Genomic DNA, 20,975 nt, shown 5'->3' with positions numbered 1-20,975 from the left:
ACTTTCTTCAAAAAGCAACAAGTTATTTGCTGAAAGGAGATGAAGAACTGCTGGTTCGGGAGGCTTAAGAGAGAGGAGAGGTTTGGAATTAGCATGAAGAGGACTGAGAGAGGGGCACAGCAGGAACTAACTGTCAAGTGCTCTGAGAGTCCGATGAGGTGACAGGTCTTGACTTTGTTGGAATTCCAGCTTGAAGTGATGTGGGATTATTTTTCCCAGGAATTCAGGTAAGGAAGTGGAAAAGGCAGACTGTAAAACTGACAGAGCTGGATTTTCCCAAAGTGAGTAAGGAGGACAGGATGGCAAGAGATTTGAGAGAGACTGGGCAGGCCAGAGGGAGAGGTTAGGAGAAGACTCATTTGCTTAAAGGAGATTGAAGTCCCTGAACTAGAGACTTGCCAGAAAAAAAAAAAAAAAAAAAAAAAAAAAAAAATATATATATATATATATATATATATATATATATATATATATACGTGTGTGTGTGTGTGTGTGTGTGTCTTATTCTCTTTTGTGGCAGACACTAAATTTGAGCCAAGGAGATGTAAGTAGAAGCATTATGTGGGATTTCTCAGAAGTCTTTTCTAAAAGGAGTGGGTGTACTATTCCTTCTTTTTTCCTCCTTCTTGCTGCTGGCCACTTAGTTGTGATGGCTAGGGCTCTTATAGTCATCTCAGACCATGAAGACAAAGCCTATAATCTAGAAATGTTAAAAAAATTATCTGAAAGAAGCTCTGGGCCCTTAGTGATTTTAGAGCAGCCACAGCAGCCCTGGACTGCTCACTCTGAATTTCTGGAAAAAGAAATCAACTTCTGTCTTGATTGAAGCACAATTTTAAAAAATTGAAATAAAAATATTTTATATATTTATGGTATACAACATGTTTTGGTATATACAGCGAAATTTTCAGGACTCATTCACTAACCATATTTTAGCTAAAAGAGAATATATACACAGCAACTAGAGAACGAATAGAGATTTCTTGGAACAGAATGCTATCCTTCTACCATGTAATGCCTAAGCAGGGCACATACTTTATAGTAAGCAAAAAGCTTTGATCTTTGCAGTAGGTTATAGACTGCTTTTGATTTGGGTGGAGAAGAAACGAAAGTCAAATCTTGGATTTCTTCATTAATTAAAAAAAAAAAGGCAAAATAAAGCCACATGTATGTTGTTTTTTCCCATAAGGTCAAGCAAAGACTTCTTTACACTTTTTGTGAGAAAATGTATTGAAATTAATGACATTAATACCCAGGATGGTACATTTCCATTGCTTCACAATTTTTTTTTTTCTTTCTGAAGGGTTAGAATTTCCACCAGTCAGCATAAAATGGTTAAAACTGAAGCCTAGTAAATCACTTGTATTGCATTGTTTTCAAAGTGACTAAACAGCTGTAGTTTTCAAGGTCAGCCAAATCATCTGCCAGGGTCACATGTGTTTCACATGTCAAGTAACGTATATGGGTTCAATTCCATCCAGGATCCTAAGGAAAAAGACATTTGCAAACAAGTGATCCGAAGACATTTTTCTAAACAGGTGCTGTGGTTATTGGGATAAGAGTTACTATTGTAAACCACTTGAATTTATGACTAAGTTTCCAATCATTTAAAAAGAATATTCATTTCAAATTATAATGTCCAAACCAAGAGGACCAGCTCCTGATCATAATGACATTCAATGAGGACAGAAAGTAATATTGTATAATTGTTATTATTACCATAATGACATTGTTCATGTACAAATGAGAAGAATGTATATTGGGTATCAAAATAAAACCAACCAAACACATAATTAGGATGGAACCTAGTTAAACAGTTGAAGAGAGGAGACTTAAAGCAACAAGACTTGGCTAATAACTTCTCCCTCCAATTCTTGCTCCAGGAAACATTGCATAGAAACAAAAGACATGACTACCATATGCCAATAACTGCTTTAACAAGCTGGAGTAATTGGTATCATGGAGCCAGACTGATGGAACAAAGAAAGGATGACCTCAGGATTTAAAGAGTTTAGGGACAGAAAAACATTTTAAAAATCCAGTTTAATTCAGAGGATAGTTAGAGATGTCTGGCTCCAACTGAGAGAAGGAAAGGGTATTGATTTGCGTGAGTGGCTCCCCATTGGGCTCTTCTAACTCAAAAGAGATAATTGGCCTTGAACAGTAGCTTTTATATTGAATTTATATTGAGTTCTCTTGATGTTCTTGGTATGTGCTCTTCAAAGCCCAAGACCACTCCCTGATCTTGTTTATATTTGCTAGTCCTAATGATCTTTCATGTGTCAGACGTGCTGAATGATGACGATTGCCTTCTGATCATTTAACTCCTCTCTGCCAGTTTCAAGGTTGGCTTCCATATTTTAGCAAGCAAAATAATAGGCATCTCCAAGTCACAGTATGCAGACAGGAATAGACAAATACCCACTCTAGCTAAGTATGGGCTGCAGTCAAGCTGGAAAAGGTCTCTCAGCTCTGAGTCACTTATACAATCGAGTCCCTGAACATGTTTCTGTCCCTAATATTTTGTTGCTCTGGGCAACCATCAAGTCCACATGAAGACTTCTGCCAACTGGAGAGGATGACTAGATAGGAGTGCCAGAATTTTCTTTTAACTCTTTGTTGAAAACTCAAAATAGCAAATGGTGTCAAGGATATCCCCTAAACATCCAGATTGGAAAAAGTGGAATTCACACATTGCCTTGGTATCTTTTATTCACTTCTTAGGGAAATATGACTAAAGAAGATAAAGGCAATTCATCAGAGGCATGCATTTTTTTATAATAATAAAATATTAGGAAAAAGTTAGTTAGATTCTTAGGTAATATTTAATCCAATATCATCATTTTACAGAACACAACCCAGGTTAAATTACTGACCAAAAATTACACAGAGAGCTAGGCAGAGCTAGGATTATACCCCTGGTCTTAAAACCCTGAGGTCATTGCTCTTTCCTGGACTTTCAGAAGCCCAGTGCCAGAGGCAAAGTGAAGAAATGTTAAGAAATCACAAGTGATCACCCCTCTTTTGTAATAGCAAACGGTTCTAGTTGAAAAGGGCTGCTTTGCTGGGAAACTGGAAGCAATCCTAAAGCTCTGGAGTAGTTATCACCCATTAACACTCCCAATACAGAAAGTGTGACTATGGCACATTAAACTAAAGCATCTAAAGAGTGTTCAAGGCCCAACAAAAATACCATGTTTGCTGGAAGCCTTCATTGCTTATTATTCTAATTTGGTCTTTGCCTCCTCTGAATTCTTACGATACTCTGTGGTACAGTCCTGAGACTACTTTAGATTTTTTTCCCAGGCTGGAGTGCTGTAATCATAGCTCATTGCAGCCTAGACCTCTTGGGCTCAAGCAACCCTCCTATCTCAACTCCCCCAGTAGCTAGGACTACAGGCATGTGCCACCATGCCCGGCTAATTTTTGTATTTTTTTTTTTTTTGTAGAGAAAAGGTTTCATCATGTTGCCCAGGCTGGTCTGAAATTCCTAGGCTCAAGTGATCCTCCTGCCTCAGCCTCCCAAAGTGCTGCGATTAGAGGTGTGAGCCACCACACCTAGACAGTTTCTTTTGCATATGTACAATTATATTGTGTCAAGTCCTTGGGGGTAGGACTACATCTTATTCATTTTTGTTTTCTTGAAACCCAGAGCACAGAATTAAACATATTTTGGTTGATTTTATTTTCTCTAGAGGTACAGTGACAACTTACTTATCCAGATTAATTATCCAGGAATTTATACTATTCAAAATCAGTAAGTAGGTGAAAAGAACCCAGAAAAGTCAAGTAAACACTTGTAGGATCTTGTTCACTTTATGCATCTCATATCCTAAAGGTCTACCTCAGAAATGAATTGCCCTCAACCCTCACTTTTATTTTGAATTAATTTGCCTTTATTTTATGCTCAATGCAATAGCTTGGTAATCAGGTTTGCCAAGGAAAAAGCAGCAGCAGCTCACAAAAGAGGCCAATAAAGCCAAGCTTAGTAACATCATGAACTGACCACCAGACAATATGGGACAGCAGATGAGAAATTAAAGTGCAGCCAGATTTGCTGCTCGTTACTGTAGGGGCAAAAAAAGTCCTCATAGATCATTAGCTCCTAAGTGCATTTGTGAATGACAGGGAAGTACAAAAGCAGATGTTCATGAGGAACCGGAGCCAGCACAAATGATTTAATTACATTCAGTGTACGCCTTTAAGAGGTTAAGAATAAGCATAACACCTTTCAGAGATTTTCATGAATATTCAATATACAGGACATTTTCTCTTAAATGAAATGTAGGAAATCTAAGGATGGAGATAAACTAGCCTTAAATTCAGCCTTAGAATCCAGGTCTTAACCTATGTTTATCCTATATATAATACTAAGGATTATAAATTTTCATACATTATCAGAAGCATTTTACACCTACTCAGTAAAATCATATGATTAGCAGTTATGAAATCCTATACATTTATCCTCCTTATATTTTTTGTAACTATCTCTTCCTTTTTATTCTGGCTATCTAGCTGTCTAGTGTACAACCTTTATCATACCTCATGCTTGAATATCGCTGTTGTCTTTGAGTTGGTTTCAAAACCTCGAATTTTTTTTTCCTTCATTAGTTGCATTAAAAAAAAGAAATTTCCAGGTGATTATTATTATCTTCTGTAGAAACAGGATCTCACTGCGCTGCCCAGGCTAGTCTGGAACTCTTGGCCTCAAGTGATCCTCTGGCCTTGACCTTCTAAAGTGCTGGGATTACAGGTGTGAGGCATCACGCCTGCCCCCCAAGGTGATTTTAAGGAACAAATTTGTGAACCACTATCCCTAAGTGCTTAGCACACCATTCATTTCACTCTTAATTATATCCTTCAATGGAACTAACTCCCTTAGTGGCAGGCGTAATATGCCTGTGATTTCTGAGCTTAGATGCTCTTTAAAAATAGTTGTTTTTGGCCGGGTGTGGTGGCTCATGCCTGTAATCCCAGCACTTTGGGAGGCCGAGGTGGGTGGATCATGAGGTCAGGAGTTTGAGACCAGCCTGACCAACATGGTGAAACCCTGTCTCTACTAAAAATGCAAAAATTAGCCAGGCATGGTGACGTGTGCCTGTAATCCCAGCTACTCAGGAGGCTGAGGCAGGAGAATCACTTGAATCCGGGAGGTGGAGGTTGCAGTGAGCCGAGATTGCGCCATTGCACTCCAGCCTGGGCAACAGAGAGAGACTCCGTCCCACCTCCCACCCCCCCCACAAAAAAGTTTTTTCATATTCGTTGTGTTAGCCCAAAATATCTGAGACAGGTCTCAATCAGTTTAGAAAGTGTATTTTGCCAAAGTTAAGGATGCACGTGTGACACTGCCTCAGGTGGTCCTGAAGACATGTGCCCAAGGTGGTCAGGCTACAGCTTGTTTTTATACATTTTAGGAAGAAATAATACATCAATCAATACATGTAAGATTTACACTGGTTCTATCTGGAAAGCTGGAAAGCGGGAAAACTCAAAGTTGGTGGAGGGCTTCGAGGTCATAGGTAGATTTCAACATATTCTGATTAGCAATTGGTTGAAAGAGTTATTATCAGTAGAAAGGAATGTCTGGGTTAAGATAAAAGTTGTGGAGACCAAAGGTTTATTAGGCAGATGAAGCCTCCAGGTAGCAGGCTTCCAAGAAAAGAGATCCTAAATGTTTCTTATCAGACTTAAGGTCTGAGTTGATGTTAATGCTGGAGGGGTAAAATAAGGCATGTCTGACTTCCTTTGCGGCCTGAATCAGTCTTTCAGGTTAAATTTTAAAGTGCCCTGGCCAAGGAGGAAGTCCATTCAGGTGAGGGTGCAGGCGTGCTTCAAATTTTATTTTTAGTTTACAACTGTTAGCGAAAAGTACGTCCTGTCAATTTCCGTTTTCCCCCTGTATTTACTTAAGAACTATTTTCCAGTTCCTTCTATATCTTGCTTTGCATCTCCAGCAAAGAGATACTGAAGTTTTCTCTTGGTCTTCTTTTCAGAGGTGCCGTTTGATGATTACGCACAAAGAGACAAAGATAATGAGTGGGGGTAGACCTGCTAGCTTAACTTTTTCTTTGTAGAGAAGCACCTAAGGGGATCTGTCACATGGATGAATCTACCCTTCTTTGAAGGTCTGATTTGAAAGCAGATTGGACTACATTTTGCACAAAGGCATTTTAAACATGCAGGTGTGAATGCCCCAAATAACAATACTTTGAACTTTTACAGAACCTTTCATCCAGTGATACCAAAACAATTCAGTTTATTAAAGGCCTAGGAAGCTGGGGACAAAACAACCAATTGATCTATATATGGAAATTTATTGCATTAACTTGGTTGGTGATTCCTTTCAAGTCTCCCAACGCTGGGGCATATAAGCAGAGAAAACTATACGGTTTCTGCAAGCTACCTCTCCGAATTGTAATATTTTCCATTTCCAACTCCTCAAGAAGAGCTAATCCTCTTCTTTTCACATTTATGCTTAATTAGAGAGTTACCAGTTCACAGACAGTTATTTATGTTCAGAACCTAAAAAATTCTTGCCTCTGCCTTAATTTGACCAAGCATTGCCTTCTATTTCATGTTCTAAAGAAGCCCATTGAACAAATAAATAAAAACGGACTTCACCTGTAGTGAGGGAGAACTATTATCTAATCAATTTTTCATTTTAAAAATTAAATACTTCAAAATTGGCTGGGTGTGATGGCCCACACCTGTAATCCCAGCACTTTGGGAGGCCAAGGCAGGAGAATCACTTGAGCCCAGGAGTGCAAGGCTAGCCTGGGCAACATCGTGAGATCCTGTCTCTAAAAAAAAAAAAAAAAAAAAAAAAAAAAAAAAAAAAAATTAAAAATTAGCCAGGTATGGTGGTGCAGTGCTGTGTGCCTGTAGTCCCAGGTAGACAGGAGGATGAGGTGGGAGGATTGCTTGAGCCCAGGAGGTTGAGGCTACAGTGAGCTGTGATTGTGCCACCGCAATCTAGCCTGAGCAAAAAGTGAGACCCTGCATCAAAAAAAAAAAAAAAAAACCAATTGTAATTAAATCTTATTTTTAATCTGAGAGCATAGATTTAAGTTGCCCTGAATATACATTCTCACTTATCTAATTGATTTTTTTTTTTTTTTTCTTCAAGGCAGAGTCTTGGTCTGTCACCCAGGCTGGAGTACAGTGGCATGATCTCACCTCTGCCTCCCGGGTTCAAGCCATTTTTGTGCCTCAGCTTCCCAAGTAGCTGGGATTACAGGCATGTGCCACCATGCCTCCATGCCTGGCTGCTTTTTCTTTTTTTTCAGTAGAGACGGGGGTTTCACCATGTTGCCCAGGCTGATCTTGAACTCCTGGCCTCAATCGATCCACCCGCCTCAGCCACCCAAAGTGCTGGGATTACAGGTGTGAGCCACCGTGCCTGGCCAATCTAATTGATTTTTAAATGAACAATCTTCTTTTTTTTTTTGAGACGGGAGTTTCACTTTTTGCCTAGGCTGAAGTGCAATGGCACAATCTCAGATCACCACAACCTCTGCCTCCCAGGTTCAAGCGATTCTCCTGCTTCAGTCTCCCGAGTAGCTGGGATTACAGGCATGTGCCACCACGCCTGGCTAATTTTGTATTTTTAATAGAGACAGGGTTTCTCCATGTTGGCCAGGCTGGTCTCGAACTCCTGACCTCAGGTGATCCGCCCCCCTTGGCCTCCCAAAATGCTGGATAACAGGCGTGAGCCACTGCTCCTGGTCCTTAAATGAACAATCTATCGTACAAATCTGTTGGATACCTCTACTTTTTACCATATATTTTTCAAAAAACTTACAAATTTAATCTTTTCCTCTTTTCCACCTTCTGACTTCCATATTATATACATTGCAGTGAACTCAGGACAGCTAAGATTCAGAGTGGCAACTGGGGTGTATTCCCATTTTCCCATATTTTAAATCTGCTGTAAAGGAAATAGTTGTTATGAGCAAAATGTGTCTGAGGAATGTTTATCAGACTATCGTTTTTATTTGGCATTGTCCCAGCATATTAGTTTTTAATTTTTTTGCCCCATTTCAATGGTGTCTTTGATGTTTTGTTTTGACCAGCTGCTGAGCTTTTTGTGGCTGTCCATTTACATCACTTTAAAAAATGGTACATAAATGAAATTTGAACAAAATGAACAGTACTTTAACATTGTTTCAAAATCAAATATCTTCCTAAGGAATCTGATTTCTGGCAGATGGAGAACAAAACCTTCCAGAGGAAGGGCTGTTAAATGAGTCTTAATTGCTTGCACATGAAAATATTGTGACTAAGATTGTGTGCACAATTAGGAATTTAAACATGTAGAAAAGAATTGGCCATAGAAACAGGCAGACATTTTTGCAGTCAGAGCTAGTTTCTTGTGAACACAGACAATAAAGGACAAGTCAGTAAAGGAAAATAATTTCAAGAGAAATTCAGTTGTTTTCTTTACTTCATTGTTGCTTACATTGAGCTTCCAATTCTAAAGATGATTCATTTGCCTTGGAAACTCACTGATGGAAGTATCATAGTACAGTCAAGAAAAAAATGTTTATTCAAGAACTAGTATTTCTTTTTTAGTTCCTACTATGTGTCAGATGCTAGGTTTCGTGCTTAATTCACTTCATTTAATTCTTACTTAATGCTCTGAGATAGGTTTGCTATTATTCCCATCTTCTAATGAGAAATCAAGGCTCAGAGAATAACTTTCCCAAAGTCAAATAGCTAACAAATAGTGCAGCCAGGATTCTCTGTATTGATTTAATGAATCCACCCTCTGACAATGCCTCACTGCTCCCCTGGGAAAAAGCACATATCTTTTTTTAAAAAAAAATTATTTAATAAACTTATTCTAAGCGTGCCTATACTTTGTTCTGAGTCAATAATGCCTTCCTTCGGTTGGATGGCATGATGTAGGTTGCTAGGCTGGACTTGTTAAACGTTGGGTAAGGAAGGCATGATTGCACCCAGGCGAAGTGAATGGCTATGCAGAAGGCACAGATAATCTGAATAGGGGTTGGGCTGAGATGACAGATTTAGAGATAGAGGCCAGGACTTCCTACACGGGCCACACGTCATGGCGTCTTGTATAGAACCAAGCATAAAAGAGGCATCAATAAATGTGTGTGGATCAAATGATGAGATGGTCAAATTATTTTTGTGCCTTCAGAGGAACTGAGTTCTCAGGGATACATTAATGACAGGTACCATCTGGATCTCTAAAAAAAATGAGTATCATAAAAAGAAATTCAGGCCGGGCGCGGTGGCTCACGCCTGTAATCCCAGCACTTTGGGAGGCCGAGGCGGGCGGATCACGAGGTCAGGAGATCGAGACCATCCTGGCTAACACGGTGAAACCCCGTCTCTACTAAAAATACAAAAATTAGCCGGGCGTGGTCGCGGGCGCCTGTAGTCCCAGCTACTCGGGAGGCTGAGGCAGGAGAATGGCGTGAACCCGGGAGGCGGAGCTTGCAGTGAGCCGAGATCGCGCCACTGCACTCCAGCCTGGGCGACAGAGCGAGACTCCGTCTCAAAAAAAAAAAAAAAAAAAAAGAAATTCAGTGAGAAATAAATTAATAAAATAAATAGTGCATTGAAACCAATCCTACTAGCATTTATCTCCCCTATCTAAGAGCACCCTAATTTCTTTCAGGAATATACTTTGTATCCCTATTAGATAATCTTAATAATAGTATAACCAGCAATGATCAAGTGCTTACTGTGAGCCATGCATTTTGCTTCATTTTTCATAAATATATTTTTTTTTCCTAAGACAGAGTCTTCCTCTGTTATCCAGGCTGGAGTGCAGTGGCACGATCTCAGCTTACTGCAACCTCTGCCTCCCAGGTTCAAGTGATTCTCCTACCTCAGCCTCCCAAGGAGCTGGGATTACAGGTGTGCACCACCATGTCTGGCTAATTTTTCTGTGTTTTTAGTAGAGACAGGGTTTCACCATGTTGGCCAGGCTGGTCTCAAACTCCTGACCTCAGGTGATCTGCCCGCCTCAACCTCCCAAAATGCTGGAATTACAGGCGTGAGCAACCATGCCCAGCCTTTCATAAATATCTCCTCAAATAATTTTCATGAACTCCCTATGAAATAAATATTATTATTGTGCTTACTACAAAAGTGAGGAATTTCAGGCTCTGGAAGGTTAAATGAATTGTTTGAGCACAAGCATCTGTAAGTCGTAGAGCTAGAATATGAACCCACAAAATCTGGTCCCATCATTCAGCTCTTACTACCACATTTTATAACATAGTTTGGTGGAACTGAAGCCACCTGCCTGTTCTCTTTTAGCCAAGGCCCAAGACGCAAACAAGACAAATTAGATCCCTTCACTGCTGTTTGACTCTTGAAATAATGACAAAGAAACTAAGAACAGTTGTGGGGATCTCACTCGACTACTCCTGCCATGAGACTTTCCCCTTGATTTGTAGCCTTCTAGCACTGTAAAGATGCACTGATTCCTTCAAACCTCGTCCTCCAGCACCCCCACCACCACCTGTCGCCCCACTAATTCTCAGAGAATTCAGAATTCTTCCTATATTCTTCCACTAAGAATTTTGCATTAATGAGCAGAGTTGGTTTTTTTGTATTGCAAGCAAAGGATCATTGCTGAGACACCATTTTCTAAGGGGAGGTGATAAACCAGCCAAGGGGAGAATTGTATGGAATCCCCAAAGAACAAGATGCAGACAACACTGTTTAGTGTGCCACAATAATTTAATAGACTCACTGAGAAATAATAGCATGACAAAAGGCCAGGTTAATTTCCTCTGCTGCCCTTTCTGTGGAAATGATGAAGGTTCTTGGGCTCCTCTCTGATCCACTGGTCTTAGATACATTGGCCTTCTCCTTTATTTCCAGTACCCTCAACAGTTTCCAGTAAAGAGAAACAGTAAGGGAGGGTCTGTAGAAAGACAGACTGTCTTGAGGTTGGCTGAGGGGTAAAAGAAATTTCCCAGAAATTGCTCCTTTTCCTTCACAAACTGCCTAGAATTCAGATTTTGTCTCCTTCAAAGTTGCATCTGGGAAAATGTGTTTATATGCTTATTCCACACGTTGCCATCATTGTAACAATTTTAGGGCTCCCTGTCTTGGAATTGCCTTAAAAGTCCATGTGATACTTCTTAAAAAACTCTTTAAAATCCCTTGAGAATGGTTTCATTTCTGGAGTTAGCCCCATCTAAGCTAATTTGACATTCTGTCTGGTGAATAGGGTTGGTAATCATATTGGAAATAATATTTTTGGTCATAAGTGAAGTGTTACTATAAACCAGTGAGATTGCTTATTGCTTTTTTGTATGTGTGTGTCTTATATGGTCTGTAAATGGTCTCTAAAGCCACTTCCAAAATGCTTTCAGCAATGGCATCAGGGCTCAAATAATTGTACAGTTTCCAGAGATGGCTGTTTTGAGGATCAACAGTAATTGAATAATATAATATTTATTAGTAGTTTATAATACTTTTCAACATATTAAGCACTTTCCACATGCTTTTAAATAAGACCTGACATTTACTATGTCCCAGACACCGTGCTAATTTTTTTACATAGATTATCTCATGTAATTCCTCAAAATTAGGAAGGTATAATTATTACCCACCACATTTTAACAGAAAAGATCTAACACATCGGCGTGACTTTTCTAAGGTCACACGTAAAGTGGGTGAGCAGGACAGCCAGCCACGAAACCCCAATTTTCTGACCCCTGAGTCTTGTTCCTCCTCCTTCACATAGATTTTGACTTGTACGTCAAAACACAAAAACAAAACCTACCAATGTTTGAGATTTTTTTCTATGGGAGGATAAAACCTAGGTCTGTCTCTGTGGAAGCAATATTAGTCAAATAACAGTCAGTCCACTGTCAGTGACTTCAGAGGTATCTTACTTGTCATTCAACTCTGAGGTCTCGGTTTCACGACCAGTTCTTTTCTATTTTCCTTTTGGCTATTTTGAAACATGTCTTCTTTTACCAGTCTCAGCCCTCCACTTTCTCATGCTGTGAAGTATTCCCTAAATTTCTGAATTATTTTCCCAAACCATTTTCAGTCTCTAAGCTAACACTGTAGGCAGCTTCTTAGCTCTTTAGAAAAACAATCTCACCTGCATCTGCTCCATTCTTCCTCTCTCCCTTCCTTTCTCTCTTCTTTATTTTACTTATTCATTTATCCATTCACTTATAAGCCCTCTGTTTTCTATTAACTTAATGCTTTTTGTCATTCAACAGAACACATTTTAGCTTTTTAAGTTCCACAAACCTCTAGAGTAATGGTCCTGAAGCTTATTGGAGGTATTTTATTCCTCCTTGGGTCCTTGGAGCCTAAGCATAGCCTTTCACATACTAGGGACTAAATGAGTAAAAGCAAAGCCAGGAAGAGGCAGAAATCAAGTTCTCTATGTGGACAGTTCTGTGTTCAATATGCAAACATCAGAAACATATCCAGAAAAGAATGTCATAAACACCCATCTGTTTTGTGTGGCATATAGAATACAGTCAATTAGAAATACTTCCACAGGACCAACAGTGCTGAAAAGGAACCACAAAAAAACAAAACAAAACAAAACAAAAATACAGAAGGAAGATGGCACACTAGAAAGCACTGGATATTTAAGCATCAGAAATATCTCAAGGAAGTGCGTTCAGGAGATGGTGAGCTAGGAAACTTTTGCCTAGCAATGGTAGCTAAGAGATGATAATGGCATGAAGAGACTTCACCCAAAGAGAAGATTAATATTCCCAGTAGTTGGGGCCTGCCCTTTCAGGCCTTCATGGTAAGTGGTCCCAGAAGCAAGGTGAGTGCTAACGCTGAAGCACTGCGTTGCCCTGGTTCCTCCGAAACACCCCATCTGCCTGACTTCTCACACACACCTGGGCCTTTCCTTGTCGATGCTCTGCCCCTGGGCACTCTGGTGACAACGGGCACTTCAGAAGAGTCAGGAAGAGAAGTGTGGGAATTGAAGAATCCTATACCCCCTGGCAGGAATCCTTTCCTTAGCTTATATAACTATAGAGAGTTTTTAGGGTTTCCCAAAGAGTTTCTGTGCATCCACAGATCTTATCCCTCCTCTTGTCCTACCCTCCACTCATATACATTCAGGAATAGATGGTATATATTTGTTTTCTGTTCTTAAAAGAAAAAAGAAAAAGAAAGAGGGGGGGGGAAGGAGAGAGAGAAAAAAAAAGAAGAGAGATGTCCCTAGGGAATAACTTTTGAGGAGCAGCAGATCCAGCAGCTTGTGTATGTGTGTACATGCCAGTACATTTTAGGAGAGGACTTGACATTCTCCCTCTGAGTCAATCCGTACTTTGTAATTTTCTACCTATGTATCTTAATCAAATTATTCAACTTGTCTAGCCCAGTTTTGCATCTATGAAGCAGGAATAGCAACAGTGTCTACCTCTTTGGATATCATAAGGTTTAAAAAGATTACTCATCTAGAGTGTTTGGTACATTTCAAATGTCAGTAAATGTTAACTTTTATTAATATTAGTATTAATAATATATCCAACTGATTTTTAAAGCATTTTTTGAGAGAGGCTTTTTGATATAACAAAAGAAAGGACGCTGTGAGTGCACTCCCTATTTATTTAGAGTTAAATAATTCAGTGTAACATCCAACTAGTAAAATTTGGGAAATGAGCCTCAAAGGAATTTTCAACATTTTGCCCCACCACAGTCACTGTATTTCTGAGTATGCCTAGAGTATTTTTTAAGGCTGAAATGGGTGGGAAGCACTTTGTGGAGAAAGGGAGTGACTGAAGAATGCAGTTTGTGTGGTTCTTTTATTTTTTTTTCTTTTATTAGTTTAAGGAGACTTGGTACTGTGTCCAAGAAGACAAAAAGAATGCAATTACTAAACATTTCCCAAACTCCCTCCCTCCCACATCCACAAAGGTAGATGTGATACTTGATTTTCTTCTCAGAGACGAGCAAGCTGCTCTACTTAAAATCTTGTATGTATTTTGAGAGATAACAGATGATGACCCTGACGCTGATGCCCAGGATGACGAAGTCAGCACAGATAATAATATCACCTTGTATCTTCTTTCACTAATCGTGGAGCACTTTGCACATATGATCGTGCTTATCCTGGGCTGCACTGTTTGTTAGATGAGGGTGTGGGTGTCACTATATATACTTTCCAGAAAGACAGGGATTTACCAACAAGCTATCAACAACTCAATGACAACACTGTACACAGGCAGCCCTCTCACCTGCTTTCTTCAGTATTCCATTATTCTCCCAAATTTGTCTAATCAAGCCCATTCACCTGGGAGTATTTGTTAATAATTTAGATCCTGAGCCTTATCCTAGATATTCAGTTCTGGAAAGTCTGGGAATCAGTCATTTTGTGGTTGTTCTCAGGAAGCCCTTGGGGATTCCTTTGATCAGAGACAGGTTTGGGAAGTATTGCTCTTTTTAAACTCAGGGCAGCGGGGAAGGGATGCTGGCAGGAGTGGACTTTGGTGACACTGAGATCCTTTATTCACGTGGTAGCTTTTCTTTCTTTGAGACAGAGTTTTGCTCTGTAGCCCAGGCTAGAGTGCAGTGGCATGATCATGGTTCACTGCAGCATCAACTTCCTGGGCATAAATGATCCTCCTGAATAGCTGGGATTACAGGTGCGCACCACCATGTCTAGCTAATTTTTAAAATTTTTTGTAGAGATGGAGGTCTCACTGTGTTTCAGGCTTGCCTCAAACTCCTGGCCTCAAGCCATCTTCCTCCCTTGCCTCCCAAAGTGCTGGAATTACAGGTGTGAGCCACTGCACCCAGCCCTAAGGGTAGTTTTTCTGATCATCTGAAGGATAATACAACATTTTTGTCATAGGCTCAATAATCCATAAAATGCTGCCCTATGTGAGAGATATTATTATTTTAAAACACAGTTAATGCTGGACTGTGGAACCATAATATTGAAATATTGCTAGGGCGGGTCTCACCAGTGCCCTTTCTAGGCAAGGAGAGGCAAACTAACAACTGGGACCTGAGAAATAACATGTTTGTCACTAGATTCAATGTAAAATGGTAAACCTATCTACCTTTGCTAACTACTGGTCAACAACTAAAAGTAACTTAAGTTCAATTCAATATACATAATTAAAGTGCATTAAATGTGTGCCTATTGCCCACATGGCACTTTATTATGTATTCCTTAAAATACAAACATTTTTCCATATTATTAAAATTTTCTCAAAAATAAATTATTTAAAATCATTTTATTATGGGAATTTTTTAACCCCTACCTAAAAAGAATTCACACATTATTTAGAATTTGGATTGTTTTTAACCCTTTATGCACATTCACAGTGCTGTAATGAACATGTGTATATATACTTTCACTTTTTTTTTTTTTTTTTTTTTGAGATGAAGTTTCTCTCTTGTTGCCCAGGCTAGAGTGCAATGGTGCCATCTCGGCTCACTGTAACCTCTGCCTCCTGGGTTCAAGCGATTCTCCTGCCTCAGCCTCCAGAGTAGCTGGGATTACAAGCACGTGCCACCACGCCTGGCTAATTTTTGTATTTTTAGTAGAGATGGGGTTTCACCATGTTGGCCAGGCTGGTCTTGAACTCCTGACCTCAGGTGATCCACCCGCCTCAGCCTCCCAAACTGCTGGGATTACAGGCGTGAGCCACCACACCTGGCTCATACTTTCACTTTAAAATTGTTCATCCTCAGTCTCTGCTCTAATCAACCCCCAAGTCCCTTCAATCCTATCTCTGAAGAGTTGTGAACCCATTCCCTCATCTCCACAGCCCCACTTCCACCCCAGTTCAGAGCTGCATTATCTTGATCCTGTACAAGGCCTGTGACAGCCCCCTGAAGAGTATGGGGCTGCCCCTAGTCTTTCTTCTTTTCAGTCTCTTTCTACACTGCTTCCAATTACTGTCATTCTGAAATGTGTATTTGTTCCTACGATTGGAAACGCTCAATGATTTTCCACTGTCCATAAAATAAAGTCCACTGTTATTTATGTAGGCCTCAAATATTATTTCCTTAATCTACCTCTGGAGCATCCTGTTCAGTTGCTCCTATACACCTTTAACTCAATTTGTCCTTTACTGTTCCCAGTCCCCTGATATGGACAGGCATTCCATGCTTCCATACCTTATTCTTGCTGGTCTTTTGTTGTGAGGTAATCCTCAATCCTCCCCTAACCACATGGAAAGCATTATGTTCTTCAAATTTATCAGGGAGCATTTCCTAGGTAGAGCCACTGGCTCTCTCTCTCTCTATATGAATACATATTCATATATATTATATATTAAATATATAATATAATTATTTAATATATATTTTATATATTTATTTTATAATAAACATTATATATTTATCTGAGAAATATAATATTTATTATATAATAAGCATATATATGAGAAATACATTATATAATAAATATTACATTTATTTATATGAGAATTATATTTATTTATATAATAAATATTATATATATTTATATAATATTTATATAATATATGTATATAATATATAATACATATATAATAAATATGTATATAATATATAATAAATATATATTTATATAATATACAAGAAATATATATTTATATAAGAAATATATATAATTTTATAAAATATATAATATATTTTATATTATATATTATATATTTTGTATATATGATATATAATATATATTTATATAAATATATATATTTAAAGAGGTTTCAGTCCAGGCTCTGTGGCTCATGCCTATAATCCCAGCACTTTGGGAGGCCAAGGTGGGCAGATTGCTTGAGCCTAGGAGTTCCAGATCAGCCTGGGCAACATGGCAAAACGCCGCCTCTACAAAAAATACAAAAAATAAAATAAAAAATTATGCACACGTGGTGGTGCATGCCTGTAGTCCCAGCTACTCAGGAGGCTGAGGTGGGAGGATTGCTGGAGGCTGGGAGGCAGAGGTTGCAATGAGACAAGATCGTACCACTTCACTCCAGCCTGGGCAACAGAGTGAGGCCCTATTTCTAAAAATTAATTAATTAATTAAAATAAAAAATATAAAGGCTTCAATCATGGCATTTAGCTAGTACTTAACTATTTACAATTCCTTCTCCCTTACTTTGTAAATTTCTTGAACCAGTAGTCACATTTTACCTCCAGAGCCTATGCATGCCATATATAAGGTGCATAGAAAATACTGTTGACCAAGCAGATAATAATAATAATAATATTATAGCAATAATGATAAGTAACATTTGTTGAATACATTCTGAGTACCAAGTACTATGTTAAGCACTGAATTAGAATTTACTGATAAAGAATACCCCCAAAACTTGGAGAATTTAAGTACATTGACCAAAATTAGACAACTACTAAGAGGAAAGCTGGGTTTTTAACATATATGCTAGCTCATCACCTTTTTGCTAGGCTAAATGAACATGAGCCCCATTTAATTATTTCAATTAAAGTTATAACAAAGCATCCAAATCAGATATTCAGACAAGAGAGATACAATTAAATTATTTCCCCTCATAATTAGGACATAGCCCTTGTTTTCACTATTCTTAAAGCCAAGTCTAACTTCAATCAATTCCTGGTCAAAAAGCCACGGTGTCAGATCTGATCTTTTTATATATTAATAGGTATGGCTCTACTCATTAAATAAAAGCATAAAAGGCCAAAACAAATTCATTTGTAAGAAAGAGAACTGACTTTTACTGCTCTAAAAGATCATAAGTTTAACTAATAAATAGTAATACTCCATGCATTTATGCAAATCTTTCAGTTCAATGTTTTTGCCGGAAGATTCTTTTTCAATGAGGATTTTTGTAAAAGTAAACTCCTTCAGCTTAAAAGATTTAGGAAATCTGACAGTCATTAGATGTATTAGATGCTTTATCAGTTTTTTATTAAAGCTATTAAACACAATGTATCATCAGCATTTTTCGGTCACATTTCTTAAAAAGCTTAATGAACACATATTTTCGGCAATTATTAAAGTGTGGCCACAATCTTTACTCTATTAAAGGAAAAAAAGAACTACAGCATGAAGCTGCTGCCTGCTGGTGGCTGATGAGGAAGTAGGGCTTCTCTGGCAATGGCTGGGTCTCTTGTCTTCCCTATACACTGATACAACACATGTTTTACTTCAGTATCTCCTGAGGACTTACATATTTCTCTCATGTAGATCCCTTCTGCCTTCTTTATATGGTTCTTGCTCCCATCTATTAGATCTCTCTATATTTCTTTGTAAAAAACTATATATACTACTTGCTTTTATCACACACACACAGATTTAAAAGGCAGATCTAAGTAAGTAGCCAGCATCCTTATTGTCACCATGAAATAGTTGCTTAGTTTCTTTCATTCGATAAGCTCAAAGCATTAAGTGATTAGCCCAGATAACAAAAAAAATTGTCTCAATTAAATATCATTATTGTTTTTCCCCCTTATTAATTCTTAGAAACTGCTTGTGCTTTAGAACAACAAACATATAAGATTAAATTTCTTCTCATTGTGTTTTGACAGACTAGCATTATTTGGATAGTTTACTTTTTAATTTTCTACTTGCCAATTGACTAAATTCTATTTAGAATGCACTTACTGTTTTTAATGAAGCCATGAATCTTCAGGGTAAAAAAATACAAAAAGGAATGAAGACTTAGACCAATTTACTTATTTATTTATTTTCTGGACTAAAACCACTTCTGTGCTGTTCTATGCTTGTCACTGCATCATGTGTCTCCCCCTACAGGTAAAGAGCAGGCAGCTGTACTAGTTTCACCGCTCCTATAGAAGAATTTGTATTTTCCAAAGTCAAAATCCAGAAGTCCTTTGCTTTAGGCTGCTGGTCTCTATGCCTCTGGGGTATAAGCAGTAGATATAATCAAAATAGCTATAACTACAGAGATATGTCCAGTGAGAGGTTGGGATGAGAAATTTTCAAGCTCATATACGAATAATACAATGCCACATCTATTACTCAGGAGTTAGTATTAATACTTCATTTACTTTCTCTAAAGCATATACTTCCACGGTGGGTATAAAGGCCACCCGAATCTAATGGGTTATTTTACTTTATAAAGGTGTAAGAAGGACCATGGACTCGAAAAAGGAACCACATGTTTATTCCTGGCATTGTCACTAAGCAGCACCCTCTCTCACTAGGTCTCAGTTTTTTCATCTTTAAAATAAAGATATTTAAATACGTTTTCTTTAGAGTTGTGTCCTTGCATGAAAATCCTCTAATTGAGGATGATTAAATAAACATATTGGAAATATGGAAATTCAGAAGCATTGAAAATGGTATTGTGAAGATGTAACAACATTTAATGAGATGGCTGCAGAATGCTTGCCTTGAGCTAAGGTTGTTCGAAAATGAAATGCTTACAAGGAAGGACTGTGCTCCAAGCTACATGGCTGTACTTCAAAAATGGGATCACTGTCCCAGTGCAGGTATGGCTTGGGCATCTCTGACTCTTTGCCACCCTCTCATGTTCCAATGCACTCTTTACTTCTGGTGTGCACCACACATTAAGGACGTATGTAGGTGAGCCTTACTCTAAATGATAAAAGGATTACTAAAAATGTCATGCCATGACTGTGTGAAAACAAAATCATAAATGAAATGTACCAAAGAAGCTGACACACCAATATTCTCTGTTACCTCTATTCTACCAGTTTTTAAATTAGCTTTAGGAACAAAAAAATGTCAGGCATGGGACAGGGATATAGGAAGAAACACTTGGTGAGTTCCTCATCACATTCAGAACTCTATCCATTTTTCTTTCTTTCTTTCTTTTTTTTTTTTGAGACGGAGTCTCACTCTGTCACCCAGGCTGAAGAGCAGTGGCCTGATCTCGGCTCACTGCAACCTCCGCCCTCAGAGTTCAAGCGATTTCCTGTCTCAGCCTCCCGAGTAGCTGGGATTACAGGCACCTGCCACTGCGCCTGGCTAATTTTTGTATTTTAATAGAGACGGGGTTTCACCATCTTGGCCAGGCTGGTCTTGAACTCCTGACCTGGTGATCCACCCGCCTTGGCCTCCCAAAGTGCTGGGATTACAGGCATGAGCCACCATGCCCGGCCTCCATTTTTTTTTTTTTTTTTTTTTACTTTAGGAGACAGGGTCTCATTACATTGCCCAGGCTGGTCTTGAATTCCTGAGCTCAAGCAGTCCTCCCACCTTGGTCTCCTGAGTAGCCGGGATTATAGGCGTGTGCCACCATGCCCAACTTGAACTCTATCCTTTTATATAACTTATCTCCTTGAATTCTTGCAACAGTCCTAAGTGTTAGGTACTCAAATCTCCAAAATGAGGAAATGAAGCAAAAGGGAGAGACTGGGTTCACATTCAGGCTCCAAATGCCACACATCATCTTTGTCATATCACACTAAAGAGCAAAAGAGCTATTTAAGTCTCTTTTATAAATGCAAACTTCAAAGCCTTACTTTTAAGGAATTGTTAGATCATTTTAGACCTGTATGTTTACCTACTATATATTGAAATAAAAACTGGCCAGTGACGTACCTTTAAAACCTAGCTTTAAAACCCTAATGCTATAAAATCAAATTCTCGGCCAGGTGTGGTGGCTCATGCCTGTAATCCCAGCATTTTGGGAGGCCACGGTGGGTGGATCACCTGAGGTCAGGAGTTCAAGACCATCCTGGCTAACACAGTGAAACCCTGTCTCTACTAAAAACACAAAACGTTAGCCGGGCGTGGTGGTGGGCATCTGTAATCCCAGCTACTTGGGAGGCTGAGGCAGAAGAATTGCTTGAACCCAGGAGGCGGAGGTTGCAGTGAGCCTCAGATCGCGCCACTGCACTCCAGCCTGGGCGATAAGAGCAAAACTCTATCTCAAGAAAAAAAAAAAATCAAATTCTCCTGGCTTTAATACATGTCAAATGCAATAACCTTGAAAAGAGGAAGAGGGTATTGTAAATTCTATGTGACAACTCCTTAGAAAGCATGGTATGTGATATGTAGACAGCTGAAGTTCTTAACTCTTCTTTTTTAAAAA

The 20,975-nt window shown here is 38.8% G+C and overlaps 1 protein-coding gene across 7 annotated transcripts in view; it reads right to left on the bottom strand.

Moving 5' to 3' along the window:
• PDE4D (phosphodiesterase 4D) overlaps positions 1 to 20,975 on the bottom strand; it is a 1,528,950-nt gene that overhangs the window by 187,079 nt on the left and 1,320,896 nt on the right. Inside the window, exon 6 of one of the 7 annotated variants that reach the window (XM_057302295.2) lies at positions 467 to 1,485. The exons of the other annotated variants lie outside the window; for them this stretch is intronic. Within the exon in view, the coding sequence (XP_057158278.1) occupies positions 1,442 to 1,485 (44 nt within the window). The 3' untranslated portion in view covers positions 467 to 1,441. Of the gene's footprint in view, positions 1 to 466; positions 1,486 to 20,975 lie in introns of those variants that run through there. 7 annotated transcript variants of the gene reach the window in all.

Source organism: Pan paniscus, chromosome 4, assembly GCF_029289425.2.
Source record: "Pan paniscus chromosome 4, NHGRI_mPanPan1-v2.0_pri, whole genome shotgun sequence".
NCBI lineage: Eukaryota > Metazoa > Chordata > Mammalia > Primates > Hominidae > Pan > Pan paniscus.
This window is presented reverse-complemented; position numbering and strand designations above follow the sequence as displayed.